Raw genomic sequence first — 18,162 nt, 5'->3', positions numbered from 1 at the left:
TTTTTAATACAGAGAAACCCAAAATATAGCTGAAAGGTACTTAGTTTGATTGCCCATATAACTTTTTTAAGCATTGTAATGGGACTTTGATATTCCCATATATTTCCCCCCCCCCAGTTGTTTCAGTGAGTTTTTGATGTACTGATCTATATGGTATACAGAGGGAACTAATTGTATTATGTGGAGTGTGTGCACGCATGAAATAAACAAGCAAATGGGATATCACTTGGAAACTGATAGAGTAACATCCCAGTTACTCAGTGAACATATAAGCCAGCAATACTTCCGTTTTCTATTTATTCCGTACAATTTATCACAGCTACATCACAATGCAGAAAGAATACTTTTAATCTACTATTGTTGATTATTGCTCCAGAAAATGTCTTATTTTTATTGCATTATGTATTCATTGTGATCTCCAGGCTACATGAAAGTACACTGTAGTTTAAAAAGGTGGTTTAAGCTGTGTCACCAGACCAAAGACTTTTTGGTGTATTTCCAGTTTGGAAAGTTCTTGAATTTAATTATGTTTTCAGAAAGAAGCTTTTAATAGAAAAATACACAGCCATTTCCTTAACATGATCCTGATGTTTTATTCATTGATTTACTGGGTACATGACAGAATTCTAGCCAGTGTGTTTATTGTGGCATTAAGCACAAACGGGGGAAAATGAATTTCAGCTGTTAGAATAGAAATGTAAAAAGTGTGATCAGATGAGAAGAATATTCTGTGCTTCTTACTCTCTTCTATATATTTATTAAGATGTTTATGCAGTCATTCCATTTCATCTTGGTTTGCTGTGCTTTATAAATATTTTTTTTCCAAAGGATAAACTGAATTTTGGTTAAATTTAAGAATGCAATTATTGAGGAAAATCTGTGTTAGCTTTCCACAAGGTGGAGCTGGTGAAAAGCGTTTCTGACTACCATTCATTTCCAAATACAATACCTATTTAAATTCAGGATAATTGACAGTAGCTCAGTGATATGGTATGCTCTGCGTGCAAAAAGTCCCAGTATAAAATCCGGAAGAGCCATTCTGTCAGTACAGACTATGGCTGGGGAACCTGTGGCTCTCCAGATGTTGACGAACTACATCATCTATCATCCCTGACCATTCTGGCTGGGGTTGATGGAAATTGGAGTCCAACAACATCTGGAAGGCCTCAGATTCCACATCCCTGGTGTATTATGCTTAAGATGAGCCGTCTCTCCTTTTTAGACTTCTATACCTATTTATTGGAAGTTCCTCTTTTTCTCTTTTCTTTTAAAGATTTTGGTGTAAAGCACACAACAGACAGTGATAAACATAAGCAACACTCCAAAGATGATGAAGAGCAAATAGCAAAGTACAGAGAACTACTTAGGAGTATCCAGGAAAAAGAAAAGAAACATCAAGAAACTGATATGGAAATGGAAATAAAATGGGTTCCAGGTAGATGGCTTATACTATTTGCAGTGTTCTTTAATCCCCTTTCTCTTTTTTAATACTGATCAGCTTAAATTCAGCAATAGAAATATGTAAGTTCCAAGTTACTCTTTCAAAAGGTACTGAAATATTTTTTCAAAGCTAACATTTCTTTCACTCTTTTTCTCTGTCTTTTGGGGCTTATTTTTGGCTGAGCTTCGAACCACTGTTTAGGGGAAATAATATTAGGGTTTGGTGAGCTGCTGAAAAATACTCCTTGACTATTATATTTGTGGCCTTGAGGTTTCCCCCACCCCACAAGAAAGATGGAGTTGCCAGCTATGACCCAAAGTGGGGCTTTGTGCCTTTAATATGCAAATGGGAGAGAGTTGCCATGGAGGCACGATGGTGTTTCATTTTTCAAAATGGCAGCTGCCAAATGTCTCCACATACAAATGCAGCCCTTTGCTTCTTCTACCTCCTTAGTATTCGTCACTCCACCCCTGTTGAAGGTAGGAGTTGAGTCCTGAGTGTAGCATGCACACCCAATCTTAATCCATGTCTTCTGATTGAAAACCATGCACAGGTCACTTTCAGCTGCTCTCTTTTGACTGTTGCTTCTAAAAAGTACGGTGTTCTTACACTGCAAATTGAAATGAAGAAAGGTCCCTCTGCAAACCTCCAGGCAGAAAGTTTGCAACAGGGTGAATAAAATCTCCTTGTTCTCCCCGCCTGCCCTGCTCCCCCCCGCCCCCCCGGTCTGTCCTCTCCAGTCTCCAAATCCTATGGGATGCTAATGCAATAAATGGCTTGCATTATGAAGCAGCCACTCTGTGGCATCTGTCGAAACTGGTTTTTAGACAAGGGCAGTTTCCATGTGAGTTGGGAACGTCTTAACACAAGGACTTTCACAGCCAGTCTCATGTGGAGAAAAAGAAGGAAGGGGAATGAACAGTGCCTGTTAGTTCTCCACACTCCATGTCTGGGTTCTGTTCTTGTTTATTTATTAAGAGATTTATATCTTACCCTTCATCAAAGGTATTTCTGTCTTTGCAGTGGCTCACAAACCATGAAAACATGGTCCACAGTGTGCTTCTCTGCAGTGGTGGTTTGCCGTGGGGAAGCTCTGCAGTTCATTATCTTCAACAGTTCCACTGAATTTTCAGTATTAAGTATTAAATAAGAAAGTTTTGTGACTGTATGTGTGCATTTTTAAATCGATGAACGTAGGGATATATTGTGCCTCCTTCAGCCTCTAAGTATATGTTCTGTTTGCTCTAAACAGCTCATTTTATTGCTTACGCTTTGTATATTGTCACACCTTAGACAATTACATTTGTTCTTGGAAAGTTATTAGGCTGGCTGTTTCTAAGACAATCTAATCTGTGGAGGAAGTTCAATCCCTTTCTGGTTTCATGAAAAGGCTGTTCCTTCCACTCCAACTTTTCCAGATGGAGCAATTGATTTCATTTTCTAGGCAGTTGATTAAGAAATCTGGAAAACTCATTCAGTTTATTTATTTTCATTTGAAGTATTTATATCTGTCCGTCAATCCAGCGATCTCATTCTGGGTAGTAGACACTCAATAAAACAACCACAGCAAGGTGATAAAGATCACAATAGTACATTTTTAAAAAACCACTATTTGCATATATCTCACATGAACAAACATATCAGACTGTTTCCAAAATTATTAAGAGCTATCTTTCCCCTGGCCTTTGACATCTCGGATATCTTCTTATGGGAGCCACTTCATTCTCTTGGCTGTAATTTCTTTTAGCTGATTTTGATACTGCATTTAAAAAATGGTTGTAACCTTCTGTGGGACCATATGATGAAGGGTGGGAAATATTATTACTACTAATAACATTAGTACTGCTAATAATAATAACAACAATAATATTTTAGTATATTTGCAGTTGCCAGAATATGTCTTATATAGGGATAGTACATGATCTCAACGGAGCTCTTTCTCCCATCATGTCCATTCAGTAAAAAATATAATTAAAGGGACATGATAGTTTTGGTCTTAGGTGAAAAGGCAGTGTGTCCTCCTGGATGACAGAATTATTATTTTTCCCTGTGCTGGAAAAAGCATTACACTGCTAGCGCATCACGACACGCCGCGTTTAAGGTTCTGTTTAGAAAAACAGGAATTGTAGCTGTAGCAGTTAAACCTGGAAAAGAAAGTTTTGGCTGTGCATGCAGTTCCATCATTTGTGGGTAAATGATCTCTTCGAACCTCTTTTAACATTTTAAAAAAATTACTTGTTTCTAAGCTAAACCTTAGAAATGGAGATCTGGCCCTCTGTTTAATGGCCATTATAAAGAACTGTGTGTGTTGGTTCATATGTAACACCAAACCTTGCTGGTTTGAAGTCTTGGTTTGCAGGGTCATTGCAAACCATAGTTTGTCAGTTCAGGTGTAACAGCAAACTGGTTTGCACTAAACTATGTTTAGTATCAAACCATGGTTTGGCATTATGTCCAAACAGAGTGTGCATGTGTGTAAATGTAAAATAGTGCACTCTTGGATTGAAAGTTGCTACACACTACCAGCTTCAGCTCTTCATTTTGGAGGCGCTCAGCCTTCGGGAGCAGATTCTCAGGGGTACAAGGGGCTTGCAGGAAGCTGGACAAGAAAGCCCAAGAGTGTGTGTAGAAGATAATACATTTAATGATAGGTAACTTGAATTTTAGAAGAAATTGATTTATGCTCTTTTCTAGTCTCTTGTAACTCAAGTAGTATGCTTTCCCATGGGATGTGGGTTTTTTGGCTTTTGGGCCTTATGAAGTCGTCATTGGATGGGGCTGGGGGAAGAGGATGTTTCTTTCAATCAAACATTTCAATATGATATGCAACTTTTTCTAGCTGTTGACAGGTCTGGGAATGCTACCCTTAAAGATTTCTTCTTGTGCACAAAGATGACGAAAGGGAACTAGAGAGATGACAATCTTAAGTTAGTGGGCTGATGATTTCAGCTCCCTCTGGGAGTATACACTGGTAGACGATAGCAACATCATCTTCTTTTGATCTTTCTGTTCTTGCAGCTGCTAATGAAAATTAATATACGAAGAACTTGATAAATTCTGTCTGCCTATCTATTCTGACTAATTTGCACTTGATTTTAGTAATAGCCACTTTATTTAAATTTCTCTGATTTTTCTAAACTAATTCTTAAATAACTGAATTAGTGCTTTGAATCTTGGATTTCCTGTTATACCAGAAGCCTTCTGTCTCTCATTTATCTATTGTCCAGTCTAGCCCAAGTAACTGCAAAAGTATAATAAACAAATAGACCTAACCTTCAAAGTGTGATAAATGCATACTAAAGCACCATCAAGCAAATGGATAAATTAAAAACAACAAAGCAGATTAAATAATTTTAGCAGCCTGCATATAGATCTGTTGGTAACTGTCAAGAGCAGCTCTTTAATTTGTGCCTGGATGACAAGGGGTAGGTGTCCATCAGTGCAGTCTCCAGAGCCATGGTTTCTCAAACTTTTTGGGTGGCAGAGCATTTTTCAAGAAAAAAATTAGTATGGAACACTATCATCACCCTTATGGCACCCTTATGAAGGGTGCCATCCACCCTTATGTGGATTTTTTGCTGTTTTTACCTAACTGTATTTTTCATGTTGTTAGTCTCTTATCTAGAGCACTTGCATTTTTGCCAAGCCAATCAGAAGTGGGCTTCCACAGTTTCTGAGCACAGCCCCAAGTAGAGCCAACCAGCTGGCCTTGAAATGAAATATAATGTGAATCACAATTTCTAGATCTCGAACAAGCAAAAAGGATTGCAGTTCTTCCCAGCTGGAGTAGAGGAAGGCCAATCTTGGCTACACTTGCAGTTGGAGCTTCCAGATTCAACTGCACATCCAGGAGCACTTCAAGACTATTGATGGAGGACAAGAAAAGCTCCATCTCAGTTGTTAGGGATGCCCCTGTCCTTGCCATATTCATTGTCCATTTTTCTACAGTACAAAAACTGCTAGAACTGGGGGAGGGAGAAAGTGTCACACTAGGTGTTAACTCCATATTAGAGACTCCAGCCTTTCATAATGGCACCACACACACACACACACACATATATATATCTAGACAGAAAGCTAGATAGAATAGATAAGGTGCTGAGATGGCATTTTGCAGAATTCCACAAAGGAACGTCCTGGAGAGACAGAGAAATGTTGCTTGTCACTACCCACTGAGACATTGCCGCTAAGTAAGAATGAAGCCCCTTCTCTCTAATCCCTCAGTTGGTTCACCAGTAGTATTTTCTGATTTGCTATTCGGACAGTAGCTTCATGCGGGTGTGATGTTTATCTGCCTCCAGATTTTCAGATACAGGTATTGAGCTAACTTGGCTACATGTATTTTTCTGGTTGACCGCAGGACTTAAAGAAAGCGCTGAAGAAATGGTAAGAAACAAGTTGGAAGGGAAGGATGCGCTGACACCATGGGAACAGTTTCTGGATAAGAAGAAAGAGAAAAGGAAACTGAAGAAAAAGCAGAAGGTAGTAAAGACTTTAATCAAGTGTCCTACAAATTTACTTTGTTTAGGGGAACCCTTTTCCAGGGTGACTCATCTGTCAAGGAATGCCTGCATGTATAGCTTGGAAAGCCAGCACACCCTTGGGGCTGCTCATGGCAAGAGGAGATTAGTAACAGTGGATGCAATGTTATCTTCAGAGAAACTTGATATTAATTAATTTATAATTGTTCTATCATACCCTTCGAAAAATGATTTCCAGAGCAGCTGCAGACATTTTACAGCAAAAACTAATGTTATAAAATAACAAAAGTAAAAGCAGCAGCTTAAAAAGCAAACTTATATGCCAGTTCAACTCAGTGTGAGCCTCTCAGAGAGGGCATTTCACAAGCAGGTTGGCATCGCTGAAAAGGCTCAGCTCCGTTGCCATTCACTACATCTCAGCTAGCGGAGGCAGGCATGTTGAGGAGAGGGTCTGGTGCTGTCTTGCTGTACTGGCAGGTTCATGTGGAATCTTTCCCACTGTTGCTGAGGAACCCCTGATAAAAGCCTCAAAGGAACCATGAGTTCCCTGGAACACAGCTTTACAACTTGTGTTCTATTCCTCTTAGATACATTATTCTCAAAGTGCTTTAACAGAAAGCTTGAGAGTAGGCAAGTGATTGATCAAGGTAGCACTAAGTCATAACAGGCCTGAGCGCTTTTCATTGCCTTTGGCAGCCATGGGATTTATTTTTTTTTAAAAGTTGTGATTAAAGGAAAATAAGTGTATTAGCCTATCCAGAAAATCCTCCTTTGATCCTGTGTCCTTGATAAGTTCTGCATTGCTAAAGGGAATGGTCATTCTTGCTGAAATGTCATGTTGGAGCTGCCAAGCCTTGGATGAGAATTGTAGCTTTGTCCAAAGTCTTAAGTGGTGAGCAAATTTTGCCTGCAGAATTTTAAAAGCGTATCTCTAACGCTGGGAAAGTCTTCAAAGAAATATACATTTTGGGTTTCTTTTGGAAAACTAATGGCAGTGTCCCCATGATGATAGACTTTTCTTCATTGTTCCTCTAAAGTCAACAAGAGGGGTGCCAGGCATTGCTTAATTTTGAGGCTGGCCTTTTATTACTCTGAGAGTGTTGACTCCATATGGATGTCCATTATTTCTGAATATGTCAGCCAAGGAATTCTGTTGAACAGACAACTGTGCTTCGGAGTACATTTATTCTGGAGATGCTGATCTCACAATTCTAATAGGTTATTTTTTGGTAAGATGTTTCTGTGTTGGATCAGTGATTGTTGAAAATGTAGCATTTGCCCAAGACATTGCTCACATGGTTATGACCTTGGGTTCAATGTCTTCATTCATTGATTCATTGATTGGTTCATTGATTCTTTTTCTTGTTTGCCTCATTGAATCCTAATTATTTGCTTTATCGCATTAATAACCTGCACTTCCTGCAAGGAAGAACAAGGCATTATAGAGAGATTGCATCATATTATCCTCATAACTTATCTTGGAAGAGAGGTTAGGCTAAGAGATTGTGATTTCCTTTAAGATCAAGTGTGAAATTGCACCCGAATTTCTCATATCTACACTTGATAACACACCCACTGCACTGTATTGCTTTACTCTTCCATATATTCTTTTCGTAATTATCCTAAACGTAAGTCAAATGATGTATGTCTCTAAAGAGTGGTCTGGGAATCTTTGCCCTTCCAGATGTTGCTGAACTATTAGCCATGCTTGCTGGGCTGTTTGGAGTTGTAGTTCAGCAACATCTGGAGGGCAAATAAGACTTCTGCTACAAATGCTTTCTGCAGGGAAATATTGCTGAAGGTCCCGGCTTTGGTAATACTTACCTTCCAGCTCTATCCAGCTAGCAGTGGCTTCTATGCAGAAAGGTACAGCGGGTGCTATTTGTTTAGGAACAATTGTTGATCACTAGGAGAAGGTTTGTAACAAATGGTACCTCTTGTATGAGACAGCTGAAAGATAGATGTGTTCTTGCAAACACATTACAGTGGTACCTCGGGTTACATATGCTTCAGGTTACATCCGCTTCAGGTTACAGACTCTGCTAACCCAGAAATAGTACCTCAGGTTAAGAACTTTGCTTCAGGATGAGAACAGAAATTGCGCGGCAGCAGCGGGAGGCCCCATTAGCTAAAGTGGTCTTCAGGTTAAGAACAGTTTCAGGTTAAGAACGGACCTCCGGAACGAATTAAGTACGTAACCAGAGGTACCACTGTAGTTGCTTGTCTAATGCACGGCAGCTGCTCACAGTTGAAGGGTTCTGAGGAAGGGAGAAAGAGCTATTCTCCATGATACCAATCACCCAAAAGTTAATAAAGCATTGAAATTTGTGTATGTGTTCATGTAATCGTTAATGAAGCCCATATTGATGCCTACAGTCCTATAGTGGCTTTGATTTCGGTGAAAGCAGCCATCTTAAATCACTTTCCTCCTGTGTTGCAAATATCCACCCTGAGGTTACTCCTTGAAACTTTTATTTGGAAACTTTGTGTTTGTATATTATATTTACTTGTATTACTAATGCACTGCTGGTGTTTAGTAACTGAAATGCAATGTGTTTTGTTTCAGGCGGCTGCTGACGAAACACTAACGGAAGATGAATGCCCATCTGATGTTGATTTGAACGACCCATACTTTGCTGAGGAACTTGGGAAAGCAGGTTAGATGTCATTTATTGTGAAAGGTGGTCAAGTAGATATCACGTACTAAGATTTTCATAGAAATGTTGACAAATTCCCTTTCCAAAGGCTCCTAAAGATCCTTCAGTCATAAGATGTGATGATGAACCCTTAGGAATCTAACCATGCTTGCTGATGAGGCTCTAAATGGATTGCAACTATGCAGCAGAATACTTTTGGTTCATTTTAGAATGTCAGATCAGCATGTCATGGGGAAAAAGTGGCAAATGCATTTTCCAGTACTGTGGTACCTCGGGTTACAGATGCTTCAGGTTACAGACGCGTCAGGTTACAGACTCCACTAACCCAGAAATAGTACCTCGGGTTAGGAACTTTGCTTCAGGATGAGAACAGAAATCGCATGCCGGCGGCGCAGCAGCAGTGGGAGACCCCATTAGCTAAAGTAGTACCTCAGGTTAAGAACAGTTTCAGGTTAAGAACGGACCTCCAGAACGAATTAAGTTCTTAACCAGACGTACCACTATATATAATAAGTTTTTGCCACACTTTTGGTGTCAGAAAGAATATTGAAAACAGAAAAAGTTATAGGAAAGAGCAACTAAAACGATCAGTGGATGGGTTGTATTTTTGCTTAGGTGGTGGTTAAGAAATCGAGGCATTTATAGGAAATTCTAAACTGAGAAGAGCTAGAGAAACTAGGCAGAGGAAATCCTTGAGAGTCAGGCAGCATTAGTAGGACATGTACAAACAAAAATAATACTTAGAAGCTACTTCCTTTGTAATGTGTCCTGCTAGAGTGGCTGCCCAGTGAAGCATGAGAGAAGGAATATCACCAGGATGGGAGGAGCAGGAACACTGAGTAGTTGTCATTTGCCAGTAGTGGGAGAATTTTAGTTCTTTTGAAGGGGAGATGTTAGGGAAGAATGTAGCCTCCAGGTCATCTGGCAAACTGGTAAAATACTATTTTTAGGAAGCTAAAACATCACACAAGGAGAGCCCCAATATTTCTCCCACCCTAGCATCAAAATTCAGTATAATTTTCCTTAGTGAGTAAAATGGCTTCTCTCCCCCACGCCCACGGCTAAAATGTGTTGCTTGGAGTTTCCTTTATGATTTGATCAGCTCCCACCTGTTAGCCTACTTATGTGTCTTCTGTCGAGCGAGCTGGGTTATGGGATTTTGACTTCTGCTTTGTAAAAATAGCGCATGATATAATGGCAATATGGGAAATACCTCCTAGTCCACCTCTCTTCTAAAGACCCCACCCCTGAATTCTAGACCACCGTCTAGGGAAATAAAACAGGAGGAGAATTCACAGCTAAGTAAATTCTTATGTTCCTTCAACGTTGAGAAAAATGAACTATATATACCCTTCTGCAGTTGATAGGTGGTTGTACTATGTTACATTAAAGTAACCATTGTAGAACTGATCCTTACTGAAATAGTTCCTGACAATGAAAGCCACCATATTTCAAATAGCTATTTCTGGAGTCCCTAGCAAGATTTATAAATTCCTTTTGAAAAGCATTCCTCCATGCTGCTTCCATAAGCTTCTTTGGAAAATGCCCCAAGGTTCTAAAGCAGTTTTCCCAGGGGGTGGCTTACAATTTAAAACAAGTCGAATCCCTATTAAACAGCCAAGTTAACTCAGACAGCTCTCCAGATTGTTGCTGAAAGTTTTGGGCAACCACAGATCTTTTCCTTAGTAGGTTCTTAAATGCCCTAACCAACACCCATTGAGTTTTATGAAACTAAGTGTTGTAGCTGGAATTTGAGCACATATATTCAGCTAATAATTCAAGTAATGCATTTTGTGTTTCTCTCTAACAATGTTTTAAAGGTTTCATTTAATGTTCAAATGTGTTTTAAGGTTTGAAAAAGCAATCTGCTGGCTGTGGAACATCAAGTAAAATAGCAAATTGCTACAACTGAGCCTGGCTCCAAGGCATTGCTATAAAATACTTTCATGACTGTTCCAACCTGATTATTAACTTTTCAGTAGTGAATTTATTTTTTCAGCAAAAGACAAAATGCATATTTCCTACTGGCCGATGATGGAAAACAAATTGAGAGCAATTGGGCCTGATTGGCCTATAAAACAAAGTTCAAACTGCAGGGGATTGTTACTGTTACGAACACATAATATATTCTGTGTTTTATCATACCTGAACAGTTTTTTATAAGATGATTGATTTGATTGTTGTTCTCTTTTGATTCCTGGAAACCAAGTCTGGAGACACATGCAGCATTGTGGTTTGCTTGTTTCAAAATGTCTCATGCCATAGGCAATTTTGCACTTCAACAGAAAAACATATTTCTTTGGGGAATTGGTTAGAATGAGTTCTGTACATGGGGCAGAAAAAAAGAGCAGCTTTTACGTAATGTATACTGCACATAATTTTAGAGGGGTGCCCCTTTCATATGCTGCCTGGAGCATGATTTGGGTTCTTCTTCATTGTATGATGTGTGTTCACCTGTAACAATTAGTCAGACTTCCTTGTGCTCACTGCCCAGTCACTCTCACTTTACCTGGCATGAGTGACATAAAGAAACCAGGAATCCTTTGATTCCTGTTTTGCCTGACCAAAGGATCATGTGTGGGTTGTTACTCCCTAACAAAGCATGATCACTAGCCAACCTGAAACCATACTTCGTTGTGGACTTGGTAATCATGACTTGCTAGGGAACAGTAAACCCCATTGCTTGGTTCAGAGATAACAGGGAGCCAGGGTTTCTTAAAACTTGTAGCTTTATTGTTTATCCTTCTCGCACTAGGGGAGGAGAGAAACTGGAACAATCAGGCAGCATGCACGCTGCTTGTTTCAGATAAACCACATTAAGCCAGAAAGTTTCACTTATTGCTGTGTGAATGCAGCTTGTATGTGGCACACACTTAACTTCATATTTTAAAAGCTTGATTCTTTCAGAAGGAAACTCTTTCCTTTCCCCTAACAAGCACCTATTGGGAACCTGTAAAACAATACATCCTTTTGAAGATGGATTTTGAATTTAGATTTTAGAAACAAATCAATGCAGATTTTTGGACTTGTTAACACATTTTCAGTTTTGAGAAAATGCTGGAGGTCCTGGTCCTGATATGGCTGCTGTGAGGCATGGCATAACACAAAATGGCTGTCATGGGGAGGGTGGCAGAACACAAAATAAGAGAGAGAACCACCCTTGGGAATGTCCTGCTGTCCCTGACTATGAAGATCACACACACTGATGCTGTTGCTGCCTACTAACAACAGGGAACATTCCTCAATACCAAGAAAAATATAAAAGGTAGCTACACCACTCTCGTTGCAAAGAAATCCTTTTGAAGGTACCTGCACATTTCTCCCTATAACTTTCTTTCTAAGAGGGCTAGAGACTTACTTCTTTAAAAAATGAAAGCTCGGATCTGGAGCACCTGCACAGGGGCACCTCTGAAAACCTTCACGGGCCCCATGGTGCCTGTAGGCACCAGGTTGTCAACCCCCACTCTAACAACTCCCTCTACTTGCTCATAGCTGGAAAAGGCTCTGGCCATTTTCTGTGGGCATCTTCGTGTTGATTTCCAGCTGACGTTCCTCAAAGAAATGTAACTGTCTCCTGCAGCGTGCATTCAGGAGAGTGAGCATACATTCTTGCAGTGTCGCCAATCTGGTTACGCTTGGATATTTAAAAACTTGCTTTTTATTTGTGTTGTGCTTATAATTAGGTTCAAATAAGAAGTCCAAGAAAGAAGAAAATGCCCAAGAAAATGAAGATGACATGGAAAAGCAGAAGGTAGTAGATTACATGCTGAAGTAGTATTAAGATTAGACATTGGAATGAAGTCCTGGGGTTAGGAGTGTTAACATTACTGCAAAGTTGCATTGGGTGACAGAATGATTTGTTGTATTTACCTTAAAAATGGAAACTACATGGTAATAAATCTGCAAAAAGTAATGAGTTGCAAAAACAAACCATGAGATGGATGATCTAGTTTTGAAGTTTTTCTTTTATTGTTCACATTTATTAATGATGCTTATATATTGGTATTCCGTTAGAAAGATCAGAGTATCTTGCTGGTAGGCTGTCATTCAGGCACCGATGAGGCAATTATAACTCTTGCTATTATGCATTAGCAACCCAAACCTTTAGATGAGGCACAGAAACATCTGCAGCCCATATTCGGTGAAATGTTGTGCAAACAGATCCTATCTGTTTTGATTGTAACAGGCTGAAATGGCTCTGCTGGTGATGGATGATGAGGAAGATGAAAGGAGACACTTCAATTATGACAAGATAGTGGAGCAGCAGAACCTGAGCAAAAAGAAAAAGAAACTATTGGTGAAAAAGAAGGAACTGCTGACAGATGACTTCCAGGTAACACTATGGGCTTCCTCCTGTTGAAGTCTAATAACAGTGCTAGTCATTTTGTGTTAAAGTAGATCAATAACTACATTACGATTTATGCAAAAACACATTTTATATCATTCTATCCAAAGGGACAGTTAAAGGATTGAGTTGCAGATCTTGAACTTGATGTCAGAAATCAAAAAAGTTTTACATTTTTTTGTGTTTGGGGGGGGGGTGCGGATATGCTATCTAGAAAAAAAATTCCAAGGACTTTCTTGATGCCCAAATAAGGCCACCTTCCTGGAATGAAATAAACCTATTTTTGTATGGATCAAAATTAATATTTAAAACAGGCTGTTGCATTTTCACATTTCCTTAAGATCTAGATTCTTGATTAACAACTATCCTGCAGGGCACATTTTTCTCCTACTTTTTTTTTAGCTATTGCAGTTAAAGCATCCTCTCTTGCTCTTCGCAGGTTAATGTTGCTGATGCCAGATTCCAAGCCATGTATACCTCTCATTTGTTTAATTTGGATCCTTCGGATCCAAACTTTAAGAAAACAAAAGCAGTGGAAAAGATTTTGGAGGAGAAAGCTCGTCGAAGAGAGCAAGGTTTTGCTGAGGCAGCTGGGGGAGGGAACAATATGGCAGAGCCTGCGGCCAAGAAATCCATAGATCCTGCATTGTCAATGCTAATCAAGTCCGTCAAGAATAAAACAGAACAGTTTCAAGCAAGGAAGAAACAGAAAGTGAAATAAGCAGAGCTCAAGCATTGAAGGTGGAAACTGGACTTCTGAAGAAATCAGAGTTGATGTTAATTTACAGGTGAAGACCAAACTTTTCTGCTAATTCAAGTTTAAATTCTAGCAAAAATATCTGCCAAATGATTTTCGGACAAGGTAACCTTAAAATATACATGTAACATAGCCAAATATAGTTCAGACAATTTGGTTTCATAAAAACACACCAGACCTTTAATTCTGTCCATAGATGCAAGGGAGAGCAAGGTTTTAAATCACTCTCCAGCTTGCCATCAGAAGACAGCGACATGGTGGGAGGGCTTGGCAGTGTACTCTCTTTCATGTGATTGTTTGTCGTGCATTCAGACAGAATTCTCCCGATAGGACTCAAGTCTTTGCCACTTTTATAATATGCAGCTGGGAACTGGTGTTTGAGAGGTGGTATAAGCCCAGTATGGGGAGCCTTTGGCCCTACTTATGTTGCTGAACTGCAAGTCCCACCACTCTTGGCCATTGGCCATGCTTGCATGGGCTGATGGGAGTTGGATGTAGTTCAGCAACCAAATGGTTCCTCGTCCTTGTTAGACAAGGGTTCCCCTCCCCCCCCCAATAATGGTGTACTGAATATTTTGTAGTTGCAAACTTGTTAGCAAAATGGATTAACTGAAAACATGGTATGACTGCCTTGAATGTATGATTTGTACAACTGTAAATAAAAACACGATTATTGGTTCGTTTTAATAACGCTTGTGCTCGTCTGTTCTTAAAGATTTACGATAGTTGCAAAATTTGCAGTGCTATGTCATTTTTTATGTTTGTAAACATGAAACATAGGCTAAAATTGGGGAAATACGTGCTTTGACACATTTTGATTCAGTTGTGTGTTTTTTTAAAGCAATTTAAAGACCTTTAATGCCATGGTAGTGCCAGATAACTGTATGAGAATAGAAGGATTTGGCATTCAGGAAAGGCCATCTCCTTTCAATATACAGATCTGCAGGGCAGGTGCTGCCATGCAATTCTACAGGGGTACGTGACTGTGTCATGACACAGTATGAAATAAAAAGAATACCCCTTCTGCGCTTTGACCATTATATGTTCCCTTTGCTTGGTGCTCATCTCCACTGAAGAGACTTCATTTTCTTACTGCATGTAATTGAGCAATGAATCCATTGGTGAAATTGGAACATCTAATTGATCCCCCCTAACCCCCTTAGCAGGCTTGGCAGCCAGTCCTACTACTCTCCTGACTATTCTGCTTGCTACTTTCACCTCTTCAAATAAATGGCAGCTGCCATTCTTGGGTCATGACAGGTCTCCACTGCTGCAATGTTCTCTCACCCGAATCATGCCACGGTCATCATAGGAGAGTGCTCTTGTAATGGAGCTACACAACCATTTAGTTAACAAGGCTGAATCCCCCCCCCCCCCGGATTTGTTTCCCCCCCTGGATCTTCTCCGAAACAATACGTAAGGGTTCAGTTCAGTACAGTGCTTAGGACCAAGCTAGATTATTTATTTATTTAGGATGATACCCAGGAAGGAATCTGTTAGCAGATTTTCAGGAGTTCATTCTTGGTGCTCATCCCAAGCAGGTTTTGGAGAGCACAAGTTCCTCCCAACTTTTTCCTTTACTGGAATGGCAATGCTTGTTCTTATCCTCAGGCTACAAGTGTCAAAGGGAAAGTGAAGGTGTGTAGCAGAGAATGCTTCAAAGCAATTTGTGGTTAGGAATAATTTGCATTTAGAAAGAATGAAAGGGCCAGGGCCTAATTCTCCTGCCCTTAGTGATGCTACCAGGTAGAAAAGAGCCATTATCCTTCCTTTCCTACAGAGGCCCAGCTCACACTTCCAAGACTACTGCTCATGTATGTACAGGTAAGCTGCTGTGCTGCATTATTATTAATGAAAAATGGCAGAGTTACTAGCACTCATGTTTTCTTCATTACCTAACTTCTTGTACTAACATTGCCCAGTTGGACATCCCAACTGGAGCTGAATCTTCTGTCCATGGTACAGTATATCTCTTTTGGCATGTTCGGAATGGTGGGGGGGTGTAGGCAGGGCAAATAGCCATATATGACATGATTTGGTTTCAAGTGTGCTCTGAAAACACACCTTTTACAGCTCACAGTGGAGTGCTTGGAAGATTTCATTTTAAAAAGCATTGGCTTATGGAAACTCCTGGGCAAGGTTTAATCATTTGTATCTGAAATACAAGCATGTTGGAGCAGCCACAGATATTTGGACTTGGCTAACTTAGAACTTATTTGGAACATTTTCATGGCAAAGCTATCGGAAGAAACTTTATTCTGAGGAAATGCATAAAACACACTTGATTTACATTCCATGCACCGTAAAAAGTCCTTGTCCTCATGGGAATTTGAAGAGCTCAAGCTGCCTTTCACTATTGGTTTTTGCCACTTCTCTCTTCTTTTTTCTGCATTACACATATAGTTGAGGTGGTTTTAAAAGAATAAAGCAATCAACAATATAATAAGAGTTCAAATGATCTGTAACAATTTACTACACAGCAGGAGTTAAGAAAAGCAATATTATTGAAAGACCTGCTAAAATAAAGCCATCTTTGCTTTACTAGTGAACAGTGATTGGGCCAGGCTTAGGTGTTCTATATTTTGGATAAAACAACCCCAAATGCTTAATCTTTAGTACTCATCCACCAAATAGCAGTCATGAATGCTCCCTTCATAGTAACCATTTTGTTATAGCACCCACAGTGCACTCTGAAGATTTCAAAAAGTTTGACAACAACTGATATTTCTGATGTCAGGTATAGTTATCAGGTGGATTTCAGAAGCCTATACACTCTGAGGAAACTTTGCAATAATACCAGGAAGCAGCAGGAGTCAGGAAAACGTCATTTGCGAACAACCAATCAAGAACTTCGCATAGCAGCTAGGATTTGTTAACATAGGTAATGCTAAGGTTTCAACTAGTTCCTGCTGAGCTATAGAAGGAGCCACAACCAGAGAGGGGAGTTTTTATTGCAGGCATAACATGTCTCTCAGACACAGGCCCCCACCCCCACCCCACACACTACAGCTGGATGCTAGAAAAGAGTCTCCGAGGTGGGAGTGAAATTCTTTGGCATCCTCAGCTAGGCGAAGTGGTTATTGAAATATTCTGCTCCCAGGCCATTTGGGGCTTTGGAGGTCAAAACCGGCAACTTTCTCATCTTTCAAAATGCTAGCTGGGTGGTTGTCTTTGTTTTGTGTTTAGCCTCTATTAACATGGGGTCATGAAGAGTCGGACACAACTAAATGACTAAACAACAACAAACCTTAAAGGAGATCAGGAGAAATTAGTAAAAGTTTATAACCTGGTGTCAAATCACTGCAAGAGGCAGTCTACAGCAGTTTTGCTCATCTCTAGAGCTGGAGGACTTGTGAGCAGCCTATTTTGGACTGGTTATTGTTTTTGTGTGTATTTGGGGATTTGATTCCTTCAAATTGAAGGCAGGTATGTTGGGTTTGGGGGACATGGGTGGCGCTGTGGTCTAAACCACTGAGCCTAGGGCTTGCTGATCAGAAGGTCGGCGGTTTAAATCCCCACGATGGGGTGAGCTTCTGTTGCTCAGTCCCAGCTCCTGCCAACCTAGCAGTTCAAAAGCACGAAGTGCAAGTAGATAAATAGGTACCGCTCCGGCGGGAAGGTAAATGGTGTTCCCGTGCGCTGCTCTGGTTTCGCCAGAAGCAGCTTAGTCATGCTGGCCACATGACCCGGAAAAACTGGGGACAAACGTCGGCTCCCTCGGCCAGTAAAGCGAGATGAGCGCCGCAACTCCAGAGTCGTTTGCGACTGAACTTAACTGTCAGGGGTCCTTTGCCTTTACTATGTTGGGTTTGGGGTTCACTTCACTGAGGTTAAGGATCCTCGTATCAACATTATTGGGGGGGGCCCTGTTCAAATTTGGTTCACCCACTTTAAAGAGCATCTTCATCCCTGTAGTAAATAAATTAGATAGATTTGGAAGAGAACTGTCTAGCACAAAGAAGCAGCAAATTGGTTTTAAAATTGCCCTGTTATTGTTAGTCTGGTATGCATATGCTTAGTCCAACAGAAAATCAAAAGTTGCCGTTGTGCTTTGAACTGTCACAGGGGAAATAAAGTTTGGGAGAAGGATGACGTGCTACCTCTCTCTCTACTTCTGTTTCTCTGTGTACTGGGTCTGTTAATTAATCCCCCTAGGTATGTGGATGTGGGGGGGGGGTTGGTATTATTTTAAATCATTCCAAAATTCGGCCAACTTTCATTCTCTGTGCGTGCTTATTCTATCCTCACTTTATATTGCCAGCTTGTATTTGTTTATAAGTTCTGTGTTTGCTCACATGTAGCCAACTGAATAGATTCTTGGGTTGTATCTACATGACAGTCTCTTCCTCCCCTCTCCCCAGAGGCCCAAAGCAAGGGATCTTGTTGGGTTTAATGCTCTCTAAAGATATCTCAGCATATCACATGTGTCTTACATCACAATGATCTAATGTCAGTTTGCAGTATGAATACATCCATTGTGA

General features: G+C 40.2%; 1 protein-coding gene across 3 annotated transcripts in view; it reads left to right on the top strand.

Moving 5' to 3' along the window:
* The window catches only part of ESF1 (ESF1 nucleolar pre-rRNA processing protein homolog), a 30,003-nt gene extending 15,632 nt beyond the window's left edge, over positions 1-14,371 (top strand). For all 3 annotated transcript variants that reach the window (XM_083495575.1, XM_083495576.1, XM_083495577.1), the window contains exons 9-14: positions 1,274-1,435; positions 5,802-5,923; positions 8,489-8,579; positions 12,263-12,330; positions 12,766-12,912; positions 13,364-14,371. In XM_083495575.1, the coding sequence (XP_083351701.1) occupies positions 1,274-1,435; positions 5,802-5,923; positions 8,489-8,579; positions 12,263-12,330; positions 12,766-12,912; positions 13,364-13,645 (872 nt within the window). In that variant the 3' untranslated portion in view covers positions 13,646-14,371. The remainder of the gene's footprint in view (positions 1-1,273; positions 1,436-5,801; positions 5,924-8,488; positions 8,580-12,262; positions 12,331-12,765; positions 12,913-13,363) is intronic.
* Positions 14,372-18,162: the final 3,791 nt, after the last annotated feature.

Source organism: Podarcis liolepis (genome assembly GCF_965112155.1).
Source record: "Podarcis liolepis genome assembly, chromosome: 3".
In the NCBI taxonomy this organism is placed as follows: domain Eukaryota; kingdom Metazoa; phylum Chordata; class Lepidosauria; order Squamata; family Lacertidae; genus Podarcis; species Podarcis liolepis.
Note: the sequence above shows the minus strand (reverse complement) of the source record. Positions and strands in the feature narration are given on the sequence as shown.